General features: G+C 36.5%; 1 protein-coding gene across 1 annotated transcript in view; it reads left to right on the forward strand.

The window, feature by feature from the left end:
• Window positions 1-19,687, forward strand: part of AP3B1 (adaptor related protein complex 3 subunit beta 1) — a 306,794-nt gene that overhangs the window by 112,094 nt on the left and 175,013 nt on the right. Inside the window, exons 8-11 of the mRNA XM_017895526.1 lie at window positions 11,468-11,623; window positions 15,295-15,392; window positions 16,889-16,943; window positions 17,030-17,101. Of these exons, the coding sequence (XP_017751015.1) occupies window positions 11,468-11,623; window positions 15,295-15,392; window positions 16,889-16,943; window positions 17,030-17,101 (381 nt within the window). The remainder of the gene's footprint in view (window positions 1-11,467; window positions 11,624-15,294; window positions 15,393-16,888; window positions 16,944-17,029; window positions 17,102-19,687) is intronic.

The raw sequence follows: 19,687 nt of genomic DNA on the forward strand, positions 1-19,687 counted from the left end.
AGTCTTTCAAATTCATTTATTTTACTCTTAAGCAGACTAAACATTTTCTTTAATATATCTGGTTTGTCTTATTTAACTATTCTGTTTCTGGACAAGGAGAAAGTAAAATTCATTTCATCATATAGTTAACATGTTAAATAAGAATGATTACTTTTGAAACCATTCACAGTCCTCTCAGATAATAAACTTCGATTCTTCTACTTAACTTACTGAAGTATCTGGGCTATTATCTCTAACAGAGCACAAATCTTCCTCTAACTGATATGTCAAAAGTATCACAAAGGTAAAATCAGTTAAGTTGAAATTTTAAAAATATTACTGAATTTAAAGAACTCTGTAAGTGGTCACTGAAAGTCTACTGCTTTATATAAACACAATATAAAATATGTCTGAGTTTTCTGAAAATTATATTGTGTTGCATTATCTGCCGTAAAGCTTGATCTTACCACTCAATTCCTTGAACATATTAATCATAGTTGTTTTATAGTCTCTCTTAGTTTGAGCTACTATAACAAAAATATCCTAGATTGGATGAGTTAAACAATAAACATTTATTTCTCACAGTTCTGGAGACTGGGAGTATGGGATCAAGGCTCTGACAGATTTGGTGTCTGGTGAGGGTCTACTTCTTGGTTGATAGATAGATGACTGTCTTCTTCACATGATGGGAAAAAAAGGCCAGAAAGCTCTCTGAGGTTCGTTTTGTGATGGCACTAATTCCATTTATGAGCGTTCCGTCTGCATGACCTAATCACCTTTAAAGGCCCCATCCTCCTATCCTGGATACTAGGGGATAGTATCCTAGTCCTATCCCCATCACACCGGGTATTAGGATTTCTTTCTTTCTTTCTTTTATTTTTATTTTTGGAGATAGAGTCTCGCTCTGTCGCCCAGGCTGGAGTGCAGTGGTGCAATCTTGGCTCACTGCAACCACCGCCTCCCAGGTTCAAGTGATTCTTCTGCCTCAGCCTCTGGAGTAGCAGGGATTACACACGTGCGCCACCATGCATGGCTAATTTTTGTATTTTTAGTAGAGATGGGGTTTTACCATGTTGGCCAGGCTTGTCTCGAACTCCTGACCTCAGGTGATCCACCCACCTTGGCCTCCCAAAGTGCTGGGATTACAGGTGTTAGCCCCTGTGCCTGGCCTAGGATTTCATTATATGAATTTGTGGGAGGACAGAATTGTTCAGTTCATAATATAGTTCACTTAAAATTACGTCTGCCAATCTCACTTCTAGATTCCCTATTTTCTTTTCTTTTCCTCTTGGTTTATATTTATGTTTTTGTCTTTTTTTCTTGTATGTAATAAAGACATTTTATTGAAGTAGAAATATATACTGCAGACTGGGTGCAGTGGCTCACGCCGGTAATCCCAGCACTTTGGGAAGCTGAGGTGGGCAGATGAGCTGAGGTTGGGAGTTCGAGACCAGCCTGACCAACGTGGAGAAACTCCGTCTCTACTAAAAATACAGAATTAGCTAGCTGGGCGTGGTGGTGCATGCCTGTAACCCTAGCTACTCAGAAGGCTGAGGCAGGAGAATTGCTTGAACCCAGGAGGTGGAGGTTGCAGTGAGCTGAGATCGTGCCATTGCATTCCAGCCTGGGTAATAAGAGCGAAACATATACTGCAAATGACTTTATAATTTTCATAAACTGAATACAAATACCTAGATTGAGAAACAGTAATTATCAGTATACTTCATAAGTCCCCCTCTTGCTACCCTTCACTTAATAATCTTTTCCTCCCCGAAAGAAACAGTATCCTTACCCTTAGTGAAACCACCATGTCCTTTTTGATAAATTGTTGGACTAGTTTGAAGCTTTGGATGATGGATTTTGTTCTATCTGTGGTTCTAGGGAAGGGATTCAACAATCTTGAGTTCACTTACTCACCTCAGTTGTGGATTGAGATGATTTAAGCTGGGCTTTAATCTGACCATCATTACTCCGCAAGATATAGACTTTATCTTTTAAACCAAAGACTAGAAGAGTTAGCAGGATTGTAATTTTTGGCAGATCCTGGCCTCTGCCTTTTGTTACTGCGTTTTTGTGAATCTGCTGAAAGATCTACTCAGCTTTTAGGCCTCTCAGCTTCCTCTTGTCTAATTAACACTTTTTTTTTTTTTTTTTGGAAAAGCAATTCCAAAAGCCAATGGGAATTCTAGGTTTCTAGATTTACTACGTCTTCTGGGCCTTGTTTGCATAATTCATCACTGTTCTTTTAGCCCTCCAGTGCCTTCAAACAGGTTTCTTAACTTTTCCCCAGCTTTTCTAGTTCTCACTGACAGCTGGTTGTTCTGAGTTGTCTGTTTAGCCATTCTTAGAAATATTGCCTGTTTTTAAAAAGTCTTCTCTAAAGGCTTACTTAAAATGACGTCTTTTATCACTGTCATCTGTAACTCCTTTTAAGTATCCATAAACTAGCATTGATTGAAGTTGTTTCAGTGTAATGAGTTCCCCAAACAATACATTATGGTTCAAAATGAAGCAGTTGTGTAAGAGCCTCATAATACATTCGTAAATCCTGAAGTATGAGGCAACTTCTTTCTGAGGGGTAATTTTAGGGGGGAAACTGTTTTTCTTATTTGGCATCTAGGGATATTGAATTTGAGGCATAGTAATAGTTTCAATTACTTAGCTTCTAGAAAGACAGTTTCTTAATAATAGAAGCAGTGGCAATAGCCACTATTTGTGTACTTTAATTTGTATCAGGCACTAAGTGCTTGTATAATGTTCAATAAACTGATTCAATCTTTATAAACACTTTAATGATATAGACACTGCTTTTATAGATGAGTAAACCAAGACAAGGAAAAAAATCAAGACAAGGAAAGGTTGAGTGATTTGTCACGGTCAAAGAGCCAGCACTTATATTGAACTGCTGGTGTGTCCAGATATACCTGTATACTGTGTACGTATCTAGCATCCATTCTGTTTGGACTAATGTCTGTTCTGATTCATTAAAAACCTGAGATACATAGTCCACAGCAACACAGATTCAAATATGTTGTTGGAGATTCATTCTCATCCTCCAAGAAAGCCTCATCTCCTTCATTTCATTAACCTCATAAAAACGTCCACCCGTCACTTGTCAATTTTTTCTCTGCTTGGTTCCAACTTAGAGAATTATGTGATTGGTACATGCTTATAGCTAGTAACCAGGAGAGCTGGATCTAAGAAGCTATGTCATGATGTTCTCATAGCAGTGGAACCAAACTGAAATTTCATAAAAGTATAAGAGAATTTCTTCTGAGGGGAATGTTTTTAAATGATAATTGACATGAATTATTTTAGCTATAAGCAACATGTTCTTCATGTTTGTTAGCTCATAATCCCATTATAAAAACTTTGTTATTTCAAATAATCCCTTTTATTTTAGGAAATTACAATTTCTGTAATATTGTATGTTAATTTGTAGAAGTTTTGTTAGTAGCAAAATAAGATCATTGAATCATGTGGAAAAGATCCTAATGAAAATTATTCTTTTGAAATCTTATTGTTAATATTTTATTAATGTTTGCATAATTTTTATTTTATTTTATTTGAGATGGAGTCTTGCTCTGTCATCCAGTCTGGAGTACAGTGGCGTGATCTTGGCTCACTGCAACCTCTGTGTCCCGGGTTCAAGCAATTCTCCTGCCTCAGCCTCCCAAGTATCTTGGACTACAGGCATGAGCCACCACGCCTGGCTAATTTTTGTATTTTAAGTAGAGGTGAGGTTTCACCATGTTGGCCAGGTTGGTCTCGAACTCCTGACCTCAGGTGATCCGCCTGCCTTGGCCTCCCAAAGTGCTGGGATTATAGGTGTGAGCCACCATGCCTGGCTGCGTAATTTTTTAAAACTGTAAAAAAAATTCATCAGTAGGAAGCAGTTGCATCAGTTATGAACCATATATGTTATGAAACATTACTAAATTTTAATAAGATAATGATTCATCGACCTTTAATTATAGTCATTAAAAATGCCATCCTTTGAATTAAATACATATTGAAGAAATACAGTAATGCAAGTAATCCTCTGTAAAGTGTTCATATTTTTGTAAATGCATATTAAAATCAAACCATATAAAAACATGTTTCTAATGGAAGTGAACTCAAATACCTGTATGATGGTATGTTCATAGATGACACTATAGAAACATTTACTTGAGTCTTTAAAAATTTTTTAAAAATAATTTTATTATTATTTTTTAAGTTCCAGGGTACATGTGCAGGATGTGCAGGTTTATTACATAGGTAAACGTGTGCCATGGTGGTTTGCTGCACCTATCAATACATCACCCAGGTATTAAGCCCAGCATCCTTTAGCTCTTTTCCCTAATGCTCTCCCCACTAACCCTCCCCTGACAGGCCCCAGTAAGTGTTGTTCCCCTTCCTGTGTCCATGTGTTCACATTGTTCAGTTTTCACTTATAAGTGAGAACATGTGGTGTTTGGTTTTTTATTCCTGCATTAGTTTGCTGAGAATAATGGCTTCCAGCTTCTTCCATGTCCCTGCAAAGGACATGATCTCATTCCTTTTTATGGCTGCATAGTATTCCATGGTGTATATACACCACATTTTCTTTATGTAGTCTATCATTGATGAGCATTTGGGTAGATTCCGTGTCTTTGCTATTGTGAATAGTGCTGTAATGAACATATGCGTGCATGTATCTTTGTGGAATGATTTATACTCTTTTGGGTATATACCCAATAATGGGATTGCTGGGTCACATGGTATTTCTGGTTCTAAATCTTTGAGGAATCAGCACATTGTCTTCAACAATGATTGTACTAATTTACGTTCCCACCAACGGTGTAAAAGCATTCCTATTTCTCCACAGCCTTGCCAGCATCTGCTGTTTTTTGAGTGTTTAATAATTGCCATTCTGAGTGGTATGAAATGGTATCTCATTGTGGTTTTGATTTGCATTTCTCTAATGATCAGCGATGTTGAGCTACTTTTCATATGTTTGTTGGCTGCATGTATGTCTTTTTTTGAGAAGTGTCTGTTCATATCATTTGCCCACTTTTTAATGGGGTTGTTTGTTTCTTGTAAATTTGCTTAAGTTTCTTGTAGGTTCTAGATATTAGCCCTTTGTCAGATGGACAAATCGCAAAAATTTTCTCCCATTCTGTAGGTTGTCTGTTTGCTCTGATGATAGTTTTGTTTGCTGTGCAGAAGCTCTTTAGTTTAATTAGATCCCATTTGTCAATTTTTGCTTTTGTTGCAGTTGCTTTTGGCGATTTCATCATAAAGTCTTTACCCATGCTGATGTCCTGAATGGTATTGCCTAGATTCTCTTCTAGGGATTTTATAGTTTTGGGTTTTATATTTAAGTCTTTAATCCATCTTGAGTTAATTTTTGTATAAGGTGTAAGGAAGGGATCCAGTTTCAATTTTTCACATATGGCTAGCCAGTTCTCCTAGCACCACTTGTTAAATAGGGAATCCTTTCCCCATTGCTTGTTTTTGTCAGATTTGTTGAAGATCAGATGGTTGTAGAAGTGTGGTTTTATTTCTGATTTCTTTATTCTATTCCATTGGTCTATGTGACGGTTTTTGTACCAGTACCATGCTGTTTTGGTTACTGTGGCCTTGTAGTATAGTCTGAAGTCAGGTAGCGTGAGATGCCTCTAGCTTTGTTCTTTTTGCTTAGGATTGTCTTGGCTACGTGAGCTGCTTTTGGTTCCATATGAATTTTAAAATAGTTTTTTTCTAGTTCTGTGAAGAATGTCATTGGTAGTTTAATGGGAATAGTGTTGAATCTATAAATTGCTTTGGGCAGTATGGCCATTTTCATGATATTGATACTTCCTATCCATGAGCATGGAATATTTTTCCATCTGCTTGTGTTCTCTTTGGTTTCCTTGAGCAGTGGTTTGTAGTTTTACTATTATAATATACTGCCATAATCTTAAACATTTGTACAGCAAAATAAGCAATGCATATGTATCTTTCATTAAAATAATGTAATTGAACTCTTATAAAGTATGTTAATTAACAATGAGGAAGAAATAGAATGAGTAGATGGTTATAAAATGCAGCTTTTTATGTACATTTTGATGATTTTATTTGTTAGTACTAGTGCTATGTCTGTTAATACAGCACTTTCCATTATGTATCACTTTCAGATAGAGTTTGAACAGTTGTTTAATTAACCATGACTTAAGATTGTAGGTGAGTGCTTATGCTTAGAGCATTTAATTATTTGTGTTTTATTGGTTTACTAATGTACTTAACAGAACTGCTTTAGCCTGGAGCTCCGTAAAGGAACAGTCACTCAAGTCCAGCTTTGATATAAAAGTTTATCTCACTTATAGTCTTTTTATTAAGCACTAAAAGACAACTAGTTTTGTTTGTTTTGAATTCTGTATTCAAAGGAAGGTGATAATGTTATGATTTCCAGTTTAATTTTGAAGATGAGTATTAGTACAGATACTTTTGTTTTCAAAGGGTATAAATTTTGTAAGTTTTCTCTGAATAATTTTATAAGATTTTTTTACTGTGCTAATATTATTTCTGTTCTGGGAGACCTAAAAGTTGTACTTTTGATGAAAGGTGTTTTCCAGTAATATTTATGTCAAGATTTAAGGAAAGATTGTGTAAAATCTGTAGGCACGTAGCAAAGGAAAATACTTAAGTGATATTAACCTTAAACANGTTTTGAATTCTGTATTCAAAGGAAGGTGATAATGTTATGATTTCCAGTTTAATTTTGAAGATGAGTATTAGTACAGATACTTTTGTTTTCAAAGGGTATAAATTTTGTAAGTTTTCTCTGAATAATTTTATAAGATTTTTTTACTGTGCTAATATTATTTCTGTTCTGGGAGACCTAAAAGTTGTACTTTTGATGAAAGGTGTTTTCCAGTAATATTTATGTCAAGATTTAAGGAAAGATTGTGTAAAATCTGTAGGCACGTAGCAAAGGAAAAATACTTAAGTGATATTAACCTTAAACATTTTAGATAATTTTCTTTGTTGTTATGTAAAACATTTTAGATAATTTTCTTTGTTGTTATGTATAACAATGCATAAATACAACAAATTGCTTTTAAGTGACTTACTGATTTTTATCTCCTTAGTTTTATTCAATTGAATGTTTTTTAAAAGATAATTTAGATTCACATGAAATTCTAAGAAATAATTGAGAGAGATCTTGTATAATCTTTACTCAATTTTCCCCAATGGTAATATCTTGCACAACTCTAATACAGTATTACAGCCAGGATATTGACATTGATACAGTCAAAACTGAGAACATTTCTATCACAGGGAGTCTTCATGTTGCTGTTTTATAGCCAAACCGACTTTCTTCCAGATGCTTAACCCTACTCCCAGCCTTTAACCCCTGGCAACCACTAATCTTTCTGTTTCCATAATTTTGTTATTTCAAGAATGTTATATAAATGGAATTATATGGTATATAACCTTCATTTTAGATTATCCATTTTATCATTCTATAATGTCCTTCTCTGTTGTAATGTTCTTTGCTCAGAAGTGTACTTTATCTCATATTAATGTAGTCATTGTGTTTTCCCTTGATTAATATTAGCATGTTATGTATTTTTCCATCCTTTTACTTTTAACCTGCCTTTATCTTTATGTTTACAGTGAATTTCTTATAGGCAGCATATCGTTGAGTCATGGGTTTTAATCTACTTTGACAGCCTTTGTCGTTTAATTGGCATACTGATTTACATTTATTCTGTTTATTTTTAAGGCTTAAGCGTCCCATTTAATTTTTTGTTTTTTGTTCTCTCTAGTCTTCCTTTCTCTTATTGTGGGTTATTTCAACATTTTTTAGAATTCCATCTTTGCTTATCTATGGTTAATTTAAATATATCTCTTCATTAATTAAAACCTATATTTTTTGAAATTTTTTAGAGACAGGGTCTCACTCTGTCACCCAGGCTGGAGCACAGTGCCTTGATCATGGCTCATTGAAGCCTCAAACTCTTGGGCTCCAGTGATCCTCCCACCTCAGCCTCCTGAGCAGCTAAGACTATGGGTACATACCCCCATGAATGGCTGAGTTTTTAAAAATTTTTTTATTTGTAGTAGAAGCACGGTTTTGCTCTGTTGCCCAGGCTGGTCTAGAACTCCTGGCCTTAAGTAATCTTTCTACCTTGGCCTTAAGTAATCTTTCTACCAAAGCACGAATATATCTCTATGTATAGCTTTTTTAGTGGTGGCTGTAGGTATGACATTATACATGCATAACTTATCATCTTACCATCACAGTCTACTGGTGTCCTCATGTTACACTTCAAGGGGCAAACTTTTTAGCCACTTACCTCCCTTTCATCTCTTTTTTCTCTCCACTTTATAAATAGTTTTGTTAGGTATGTCCTTTACATGCATTTAGAACCATATCAGTGTTATAATTTTTCTTCAACCATCGAATATAATTTAAAAGACTCAGAAGAGAAGGAAAAACTGTTATATTTACTCGTATTTTTCCTTGCCATACTCTTTCTTTCTTCCTGATGTTTGAAGATTCCATCTTTTATCATTGCCTTTCTGTCTAAAGAGCTTCCTTTAGCCATTCTTTCAGGATAGGTCTGCTGATGACAAATACTCTAGTTCTTCTTTATCTGAAAATGTCTTGATTTTCTCCCCCTTCATTCTTGAAATATATTTTTGCTAGATATAAGATTCTCTGTTGATAGTTCCTCTCCATCAGTTGGTCTACTGTGTTCTGTCCTCCATGGTTTTTGTGAGAAATCTGCTGTCATTAGACTTGTTTTTCTGTTACTGGTAAGGTTTCATTTCTCCTATGCTGCTTTCAAGATTTGTTTTTTCTTTGTCTTTAGTTTTCAGAGGTTTTGGATTTCTTTGGGTTCAATTCTGTTTAGGTTTTACTCAGCTTCCTCAATTTGTAGTTTTATTTGCCAAATTTAAAAAGTTTGCAGTCATTGTTTCTTTGAGTTCTCTTTCAGCTCTTGCCTCTGTCTCCTCTCCTTCCAGGATTGATTAATAGACGAAAGGAATGTTAGGTCTTTTATTGTAGTTTCACCGGTCCCTGAGACTCTGTTTTTTAGTTTTGATTTTTTTTGTCCCTAGTCTGTTTTATCTTTGTTGTTCAGATTGGGTAAATCTTGTTCTGTGTTCCAGTTTACTGATTATTTCTTTTGTCCCCCTCCTCTGCTTTTGATCCCATTCATTGTTTTTAGTTTTGGTTCTGGTGTTTGCCAGTTGTAACATTTTTTATTTGGTCTCTTTATCTTCTATTTCTTTCTTTAGACTTTATAATTTTTTTTTTTTTTTTTTTTTTTTTGAGACGGAGTCTTGCTCTGTTGCCCAGGCTGGAGTGCAGTGGCATGATCTCTGCTCACTGCAACCTCCGCCTCCCAGGGGTCAAGTGATTCTCCAGCCTCAGCCTCCTGAGTAGCTGGGATTACAGGTGTCCACCACCACGCCTGGCTAATTTTTGTATTTTTAGTAGAGATGGGGTTTCACCATGTTGGGCAGACTGGTCTCTAACTCCTGACCTCAGGTGATCTGCCCACCTTGGCCTCCCAGAGTGCTGGGATGACAGGCGTGGGCCACTGCGCCTGGTCTAGACTTTATAATTCTTTGCTAAAACCTTCTACTTCTGTATTTGTTACCAGGATGTTCTCAATTGCTCATTGAAGCATTTTAAACGATTTTTTTAAAATAATCAGATCATTCCAATATTTCTATTATCTTGGTATTGGCATCTGCTACTTATCTATTTTTATTCGCTTTGAGATCTTCCTGTCTCTTGGAATGATGAGTGATTTTTTAATTGAAACTTGGACATTTTGGATACTTTGAGACTGGATTTTATTTAAACCTTCGGGTTAACTGGCTTTGTTTGATACCACTCTAGCAAAGAAGGGTGGTGGAAAGAGAGGGGTGCTGTCTCATTACTGCTGGATTATAGCAGAGGTCCACATTCCCTGCTCATCCTCCACTGACAGCGCAGAGGGATCGTACTTATTGTTACCATAGGTGAGTGTGGGATTTCTGACTCCCCAACCGTCTTTCTCTGATAGCTGTCTGGCTAGCAGGGATACAAGGTACTGTTCTCTGTGTGTCCTTCCCTGACAACCACCAAGGTGTGGATGGGGCTGACTTTGGTTACTACTAGGTGTGATGCTGCAAGTCCTAACTATGCGCTAAGCCTCCTCTGACATCATGACAGTGAGGAGGAATAAGGTCAGCTTGTCACTAGTGGATGGGCTTAGAAGTCCAAGCTCCTCACTTGGTCTACAATATCAGAATCCTTGTTACCTCTTGGCAGAGATGAAAATCTCAATCCCATCTTTGCCTTTTCTGAGACCACCCAGTGAGGTGGTTGGGGCATCTCAGTACAGCCTAATAAAGGTAGAAGTCTAGGATCACTATCTCAGCCTTTACTGGTGGGGATGGGGGTAGGGCCATAATTTTTATCTGGTGTTCGGCTGCACTTGAGTAGTTACTTCTAGAAGTTTTATGTCTTGCTAGACTGCCCCTTTCCTGGTCCTTTGGCTAGAGAGAGCAGTTCTGGGGGTTTCTTTCATCTGCACTTGTTGCCAGCTTCTGCACTGAGTTTGGGTATATGAAATAAAAAGAAAACCCAGGGAACTCACTGGTCTGTCTTTCTTTGGAACTTGAAGTTCCTATCCAGTTCTCCTTCTTTTTGCCTTTCAAAGTCTTCTTATGTTTGTTTTATATATGTTTTACATGTAGTGTTCTGCTTTTCTAGATCTACTTAGTGAGAGAGATGGGGAAAAGTACATCTACTCCATCTTCCTGGAAGCAGAAAGTGTATTTCAGATACTTGGTATTGGAAGTTACCTCTAAACAGTAGTTAAATTGGATGTATGTGGCTATTATTGTGTTTGTGTGGGGGTTTTTTTGTTTGTTTGTTTTGGGGACTAAATGCCTGTAGGCATATTTTATTGGCAGAGATAAAGAATTCAAAACAAAAACCTGGAATCAACTCCTGTGGATATTTATAAATCTCAAACTGAGACATTTTCTTGACAACTCAGGGACCTAAATAACAACACTAGTTTTTACATGTCAAACTTTACTGTAATTTCTTTTATGTTACTATTCAAACAATGCTCCTCTTTTTTTGGCTCTTTGATCTAGTTACAGAGTGGCTGACAATTTATGGAAATAGTTTTCAGGTTTTCGGTAGTATTATAGGCCTTGTTAAAATCTAACGGTCATGTGTTCCTTTTGAGGGGCTATAGGTATTTCTATAGGGATTTAATAGTCAAAGCTTTACTTTGTAATACAATAGAAGCACATCATCTATAGCACAGTAACTTGTTATAAAATATGAGAAAAATCAAGGCCTTTTTTCAATATAGGTTGTGTAATATTTTTAAATTGCCTAAACAGAAGTATTTTACAGTAAAATGTTATTGTAGATGTTTAAAAGAAAGTTTTCTTTGCCTATATAATATGTGGGTTGTTCAAGGTCTAAAGTAATCTTGGAATTGGATTTGTTTCATTGTAGGGTGATGAATTAGAAGACAATGAAAAGAATTTCTACGAATCTGATGATGATCAGAAGGAAAAGACTGACAAAAGGAAGAAGCCATATACTATGGATCCAGATCATAGACTCTTAATTAGAAATACAAAGCCTTTGCTTCAGAGCAGGAATGCTGCGGTATGTTAAAATCCTTATAAGAAATAATTCACTGGTTTTAAAAAACAGCAATTAAAATGCCTCAATTTAGTAAGTGAGTCTGTGTGTGCTAATGGAACATTTGTTTGTTTACACACCAAATGACATGTAATGGATAGTTGGAAATGCAGTGTGGAATGTAAGCTATAGATTTAGAGACTTAATGTCTGGGAAGTAATACCTAAATATATTTCAGCCTTCCATAATTTCCAGGTATGCAGAGTTAGGTTTTGATGAGAATACCTGGTTTGGCCTACTGGGCTTCATTTACTTTTTAGTGGTTTTGTTAATTGCTTTTCTTAAAATATTTCTAAGTTGTTTCTCAATTGGTTGGATTATATTAGCTCCTATATAAGGACTATGTATATTTATCAGAGCAGGAATGCTGCGGTATGTTAAAATCCTTATAAGAAATAATTCACTGGTTTTAAAAAACAGCAATTAAAATGCCTCAATTTAGTAAGTGAGTCTGTGTGTGCTAATGGAACATTTGTTTGTTTACACACCAAATGACATGTAATGGATAGTTGGAAATACAGTGTGGAATGTAAGCTATTTTTTCTGTATTCAGTCCTCTCCACTTTTTATTTCAATAAAATTTCATTTCATTTAATACCAATTGATCTTAAATTATTCTTTTTGGATGATTTATCCAAACTATTATCTAATGCATTGCTTCTTTTAAAGCCTCTCTAGTCTTGCAGAATGTCCTTCTGGATTTGTCTGATTGCTGCTGCTGCTTTTTATTTTGTTTTTTGATTTTGTTTTTGCTATACCTACTGGAATGGGATGGTTGCATCTTTTATAGTGTCATTTAATTCTTTTATATTCTCTGTTTCCTGTTAACTGGCAGTTATATCCTAGGCTTGACGGATTTTAGTTAAACATGTTCTTAAAGATTTTAACTGAGAAAATGTTCTTAATGAATTGTTCTGTTCAGTTAGTAAAAACTTCAAATACGTGGAATTTGCATTATTTTTTCTGATTCTTGAGAATTTAGAGCTTATAGCTTTGTGTATCCTAGTTATCAGCAACAATTTTTGTCTAATACCTAATAGTTTAGTTTCCAAATCATTATTCAGTAATCATGCCCAGTCATAACAAAAATATTATTTCATGGATGTTGTAAAATATGCTTATATTTTAATGTACTCAGCTTAGCCAGATGCTAGTTAGGTAGCTGTAATCTGCCATCTTAAACTCTACTTTATGAGTGACTCACTATTCATTTAACTATGTCTTAGAAACTGATTTTATAGTTCAAATACTTATGGATCAAAAACATTCTCAAATAGTGAAACAAATAGTGGCAGTTTGTACTTTTTGTCCCAGTTTGTTTGGGTTCCCTGCTTACTTGATGGTGTACCAGATAGAGGTGGTTTACTTTTTGTGTCAGTGTATTTTGGTGCTTTGTTTTGGGATGCTGCTAAATATGAGTAAAGGCTAACTTTTGAAGAATTGTGGATAGTTTTTTTTTAACCTCATACTTAAGTTTGTGGAGAGACTTTGAGAATTTCTTTCAGGAAATTTAATATGTCATTGCTGTGTAGTTTGTACTGGAGATAGATACTGAAAGCGGAATGTTAGGAGGCTATTCTAACAGTCTAAATAAGGTGACAGCGGCATGAATGGTTAAGAGTAGAAAAGTGTTTATAGGATGCACTTTATTATGAACAGGCATGATGTAACTGTCGAAGGCCTATAAGGTTGTATATTTTTACTCTTTTGATTTTGAAGCTTTGGGAACTTTCTTCATGGCGTTTACAGATTAGCCTATACATGTCGAATTCTGGGTATCAAAGAGACTGTAAACTGTTGGATTTCTAAATACTGAGGAAAAAGAGGCTCATTTAGTCCTTTCGGATTTTGGAGTACCCTCATATATTAGAACAGATGGCATGCCAAGTGGCAGCTAGAATTTTAAAGACTAGAATTTAATCTTGGATTAGATCAGTCATTAATTGAGATTGTTTTATTTTATAAGATTTAAAATTCAGTAGAGTTTATTTTGTAACTAACTTATATTTACAGTTCACAAGTGAGGGAATGAGATATTCTTGCATTTTTAAAATTCTCAACTAACGTTTTAAAGCTATATATCAAACTTGTAAGAAAGTACAAGAAATGGCAAACAGTAAATTTAGAATCTTGTATACTGTATTTTTAAAAACAATTCTTTAGTTTTAGAAGAAACTTTTTTTAACCTCAAACGTTCTCCTGTGCTGTATACTATTTAGGCATATATATTAATAGAACTTTTGCTATATATTTGTTCAAACTTCATAGACCAGGCAGAATTAAATTAATATTAGTGTGTCCTTTGAGCCAAAGGCAGCATTAGTAACATCTGTAGCTATATCTCTACAGTTGTCACTCTGAATCTGAGTGTAGAGGCACTTAGGGGAAGCAGTACTCTTCTGTTTTGAGACAAAGAAATTCGAATCACCCTTTGTTTGTTTTGTTTTGTTGAGACAGAGTCTCACTGTGTTGCTCAGGCTGGAGTTCAGTGGCATAATCTCGGCTCACTGCAACTTCTACCTCCTGGGTTCAAATGATTCTCGTGTCTCAGCCTCCCAAGTAGCTGAGATTACAGGCGTGTACCACCACACTTACCTAATTTTTGTATTTTTAGTACAGATGGGGTTTCACCATGTTGGCCAGGATGGTTTCACACCTGACTGCAAGTGATCCACCTGTCTCAGCCTCCTAAAGGGGTGGGAGTACAGGCGTGAGTCGCTGTGCCCAGTCTTCGAATCACCCTTATAATGGCTTTGAACCAAAAGCCATTTTTAAGGTTCTGTGTTTTTAAAAACAAGATTATTTTAAATGCTACTGCTGTAGATGTATTTGTTTTAATGGAGTTTCTTTAATTGTAACTTAAATGTGCTGAGTTTTCTTTATTTCAGCCTACTTGTTACTGTTGTCCTGGCTTCATTTAGAAAGGCATGCTTACAATTCTTAAAAAGCCCCAGTCTCAGAGCAGCAGCCGAGGAGCATGGGAATTTCGAGTGTCTTGAGCTTTGCCACATACTAGCTGTTAAACCTTGAGCAGGTCATGCAATGTCTCTTTTTTTTTTCTGAGGATGTATTCATTTCATAGCACTGCTATACATATTGCCACAACCTGAGTGGATTAAAACAACATAAACTTATTCTGTCATATTTCAGGAAGCCAAAAGTCTGAAATCAAGGTATAATCAGTATTGGTTCCTTCTGTGCACTCTGAGGGAGAAACCATCTCTTCCCTAGCTTCTGGTGATTGCCAGCAATCTGTGGCATTGCTTGGCTTATGTATGTATCACACTAATTATCTCCATCTTCACATGGCCTTCACTGTGTCTCTTTTTGTCCTTTTTTTCTCTTATAAGGACACTTTCATTCAATTTAGGGCTCTTAACCAGCATGATCTCATTTCAATTCTTACGTTAATAATTTCTGCAGAGATACCACTTCCAAATAAGATCAGATTCTGAGGATAGAATTGGTCACTGGGGGTGAGGGACACTTCTTCAACTCATTACAAAGAGTAACATTCCATTTTACATCACAGGAATTTGTAGGACTTGGAGGAAATAATGTGTAGGAATGGATTTTGAAGTTGTAGAGTGCTCTGGTGTTCATAGTTCCTGTTATTTTTATGCTTTATCTTGTAGGTGGTTATGGCAGTTGCTCAGCTGTATTGGCACATATCACCAAAATCTGAAGCTGGCATAATTTCTAAATCACTAGTGCGTTTACTTCGTAGCAATAGGTAGGTCATGATTTTATATATGTTTTTTTCTTTCGTATTCCTTCAAAAGTAATGTTTGAACAAATTTAATCTTTCAGGCATTTAATGTATAACTCTGACTATACTTTAATCTATCAATCAGTAAGATTTCATACTTAATGAGATTATTATAAAAGTCTTTATACGTTTATCTCAAACTTAATTATAAATACTGAAATTTTTTTTAACCTCAAGCCCAAAGATACTGAAAATATTTTGTGGCATAATTCTAGGGTGACACTAGTAGCCTAGTATTAGTGCTTGATATTTTTAGGTATGGCAATAATGATGTTCGGGAGTTTTAGTAAATCTGGAATCACTGAAAAACTATACTGAAGTACTATCAGATTGACTTACTCAATGTATTAATACATGGTTTTATATAGAGCAATGTGTATGCTAAGTAATGTAGTTTATGCCAGAATTGCGCTTCCTATAAAGCTGGAATATTTAATTACTCTGCTTTGCTCCACTCTAAAAAGAGAGCTATGTTTTAAATAGCTACTCATTTTAAAGATTGCATACTCTTAGTTTCAGATAGACAGAGCATGCCACCTTCTTTAATTTTACCTCTTTATAATTTAGTGGTTTAGGTAAACAATTCAAAACAATTTATTGAGTTTCCATGACATATAACATGAGAATCACGATTTCAGGTTTAATTCAGACTTTTGTTCTGTGTTTAAGAATACCTTTATTTCAGCTATTTGACATACCTTAGCTGTTTTTCAGTAATTAGTTGTTTTAATTTGAAACAGTGTTTTTCGTTGAGTGCTTGTTTCCACTAATTGGGTTGGAAGGAAAGAACCAGGTATTTATTTTTGCCTTTAACTGGAACTTAGTCCACAATTTTAGCTCTTGACTGGCTTAGTAACAAATGAGATGCCATTTCCTTTGTGTATGTATTCTCCGTATCTTTATATCCAGCTATTATTTTTCTCTTTTGTTAGCTCAGTATTTTTTTTTTTTTTTCCCTATGGCTAGTTCAAAGGCTATCAGAAAGACCTGGAATTGGTCTTTCACGTGAAGCCTTATACCAGATTCAGTTCATTTATTAGATATTTGGATCTAAAAATAACATGACTGCTTTTTAAATCTGACCTTTGCCTTGGGAAGAATGAGTTATTTAATGAGTTTATAATAACAGTGTGGTCATATTTACCCCAGTAACACTAGGGATACCTTCCTTAGATGTGTTGAAAGCAGCTAAAATGTTAACTTTATATTTTAGGAGTATTTTATCATAAAATTTGTTTTAACTATTCTTCATGATGAATCACATGTAATTTATTGGTATTTTGTAGGAAAAGTGCATTAAAATGGCACTTGTCTAAGATTTACTAAAAACTTTTCAATATTACATTTAAGAGTCTCATTCACTATGAAATTATTGCTAATTCTTTTTCATTATTATAGTGCTTACTCAAAGATGTTTCATTGGAACATACACCCAGTGATAATTCTGTTTTGATTTCTAGGGAGGTGCAGTATATTGTCCTACAAAATATAGCAACTATGTCAATTCAAAGAAAGGTATGTACATTCTGAACACATAATTTAAGAGACACGTGAACACATTAGTACCTTAATGTATTCTTGTATTTGTTTTTGTAATCTAGGGAATGTTCGAACCTTATCTGAAGAGTTTCTATGTTAGGTCAACTGATCCAACTATGATTAAGACACTGAAGGTATGTATGCTTTCATTTTTCAGATGCTTTTAACACATTTGTTTTGAAGAGATATTGGAACAGCTTTTAGCATCTGTGGGATGCAGTCCTGCTTTTCAAAAAACATTGATATAGTTAAGGGTTTTTCTTTATACTTTTCAATATTATTATATACTAATTACTGTACTACATTCTGATAATGTAAAGTTAAGCCATGCTACCTACAACTTGATTAACTCACAGATTACTGAAGGAGACAGGCATTTAAATAAATAACTTCGGAGATTGGGTCCAAGATGGCTGAATAGGAATAGCTCTGGTCTGCAGCTCCCAGCATGATGAACGCAGAAGATGGGTGATTTCTGCATTTCCAACTGAGATACCTGGTTCATCTCACTGGGACTGGTTGGACAGTGAGTGCAGCCCCAGAAGGCGAGGTGAAGCAGAGTGGGGCGTGCCTCACTCATGAAGCGCAAGGGGTCGGGGGATTTCCCTTTCCTAGCCAAGGAAAGCCGGGACAGACTGTGCGTGGAAAAATGGGACACTCCCACCAAAATACTGCGCTTTTCCCAAGGTCTTAGCAACCAGCAGACAAGGAGATTCTCTCCCATGCCTGGCTCAGTAGGTCGCACGCCCATGGAGCCTTGCTCACTGCTAATGCAGCAGCCTGAAATCAAACTGCGAGGCCGCAGCCCAGCTTGGGGAGGGTCGTCTGCCATTGCCGAGGCTTGAGTAGGTAAACAAAGCGACCAGGGAGCTTGAACTGGGTGGAGCCCACCGCAGCTCAGCAAGGCCTGCTTCCTCTGTAGACTCTGACTCTGTGGGCAGGGCATAGCTGAACAAAAGGCAACGGACAACTTTTACAGACATAAACGTCCCCATCTGACAGCTCTGAAGAGAGCAGTGGTTCTTCCAGCTCGGTGTTTGAGCTCTGAGAACATACAGACTGCCTCCTCAAGTGGGTCCCTGACCCCCGTGTAGCCTAACTGGGAAACGCCTCCCAGTAGGGGCCAACAGACACCTCGTATAGACAGATGCCCTTCTGGGATGAAGCTTCCAGAGGAAGGACCAGGCAGCAATATTTGCTGTTCTGCAGTATTTGCTGTTCTACAGCCTCCACTGGTGATACCCAGGCAAACAGGGTCTGGAGTGAACGTCCAGCAAACTCCAACAGACGTGCAGCTGAGGGACCTGACTGTTAGAAGGAAAACTAACAGAAAGGAATTGCATCAACATCAACTAAAAGGACATCCACACCAAAACCCCATCTGTAGGTCACCAACATCAAAGACCAAAGGTAGATAAAACCACAAAGATGGGGAGAAACCAGAACAGAAGAGCTGAAAATTCTAAAAACCAGATCACCTCTTCTCCTCCAAAGGATCGCAGCTCCTCACCAGCAATGGAAGAAAGCTGGACGGAGAATGACTTTGACAAGTTGACAGAAGTAGGCTTTAGAAGGTCGGTCATAACTGACTTCTCCGAGCTAAAGGAACATGTTCAAACCCATCTCAAGGAAGGTAAAAACCTTGAAAATAGTTAGACGAATGGCTAACTAGAATAAACACTGTAGAGAAGACCTTAAGTGACCTGTTGGAGCTGAAAATCATGGCACAAGAACTTTGTGACACATGCACAAGCTTCAATAGCTGATTCGATCAAGTGGAAGAAAGGGTATCCGTGATTGAAGATCAAATTAATAGAGCTAGAGGACAAGGTTATAGAAAAAAGAGTAAAAAGAAATGAACAAAGCCTCCAAGAAATATGAGACTGTGTGAAAAGACCAAATCTACGTTTGACTGGTGTACCTGAAAGTGACGGGGAGAGTGGAACCTATCTGGAAAACACTCTTCAGGATATTATCCAGGAGAACTTCCCTAACCTACCAAGGCAGGCCAACATTCAAATTCAAGAAATACAGAGAACACCCCAGAATACTCCTCGAGAAGAGCAACCCCAAGACACATAATTGTCAGATTTACCAAAGTTGGAATGAAGGAAAAAATGTTAAGGGCAGCCAGAGAGAAAGGTCGGGTTACCCACAAAGGGAAGCCCATCAGACTAACAGCGGATCTCTTGGCAGAAACCCCACAAGCCAAAAGAGAGTGGGGGCCAATATTCAGCATTCTTAAAGAAAACAATTTTCAACCCAGAATTTCATATCCAGCCAAACTAAGCTTCATAAGTGAAGGAGAAATAAAATCCTTTACAGACAAGCAAATGCTGAGAGATTTTGTCACAACCAGGCCTATCTTACAAGAGCTCTTGAAGGAAGCACTAAACATGGAAAGGAATAACCGGTACTAGCCACTGCAAAAAGATCCCAAGTTGTAAAAACCATCGATTCTATGAAGAAACTGCATCAACCAATGGGCAAAATAACCAGTGAACATCATAATGACAAGATCAAATTCACACATAACAGTATTAACCTTAAATGTAAGTGGACCAAATGCCCCAATTAAAAGACACAGACTGGCAAGTTAGATAAAGAGTCAAGACCCATCAGTGTGCCGTATTCAGGAGACCCATCTCACATGCAGAAACACACATAGGCTCAAAATAAAGGGATGGAGAAAGCTGTACCAAGCAAATGGAAAGCAAAAA

The sequence above is a fragment of the Rhinopithecus bieti genome, unplaced genomic scaffold, assembly GCF_001698545.2.
Source record: "Rhinopithecus bieti isolate Rb0 unplaced genomic scaffold, ASM169854v2 scaffold_26302, whole genome shotgun sequence".
Classification (NCBI taxonomy): Eukaryota; Metazoa; Chordata; class Mammalia; order Primates; family Cercopithecidae; genus Rhinopithecus; species Rhinopithecus bieti.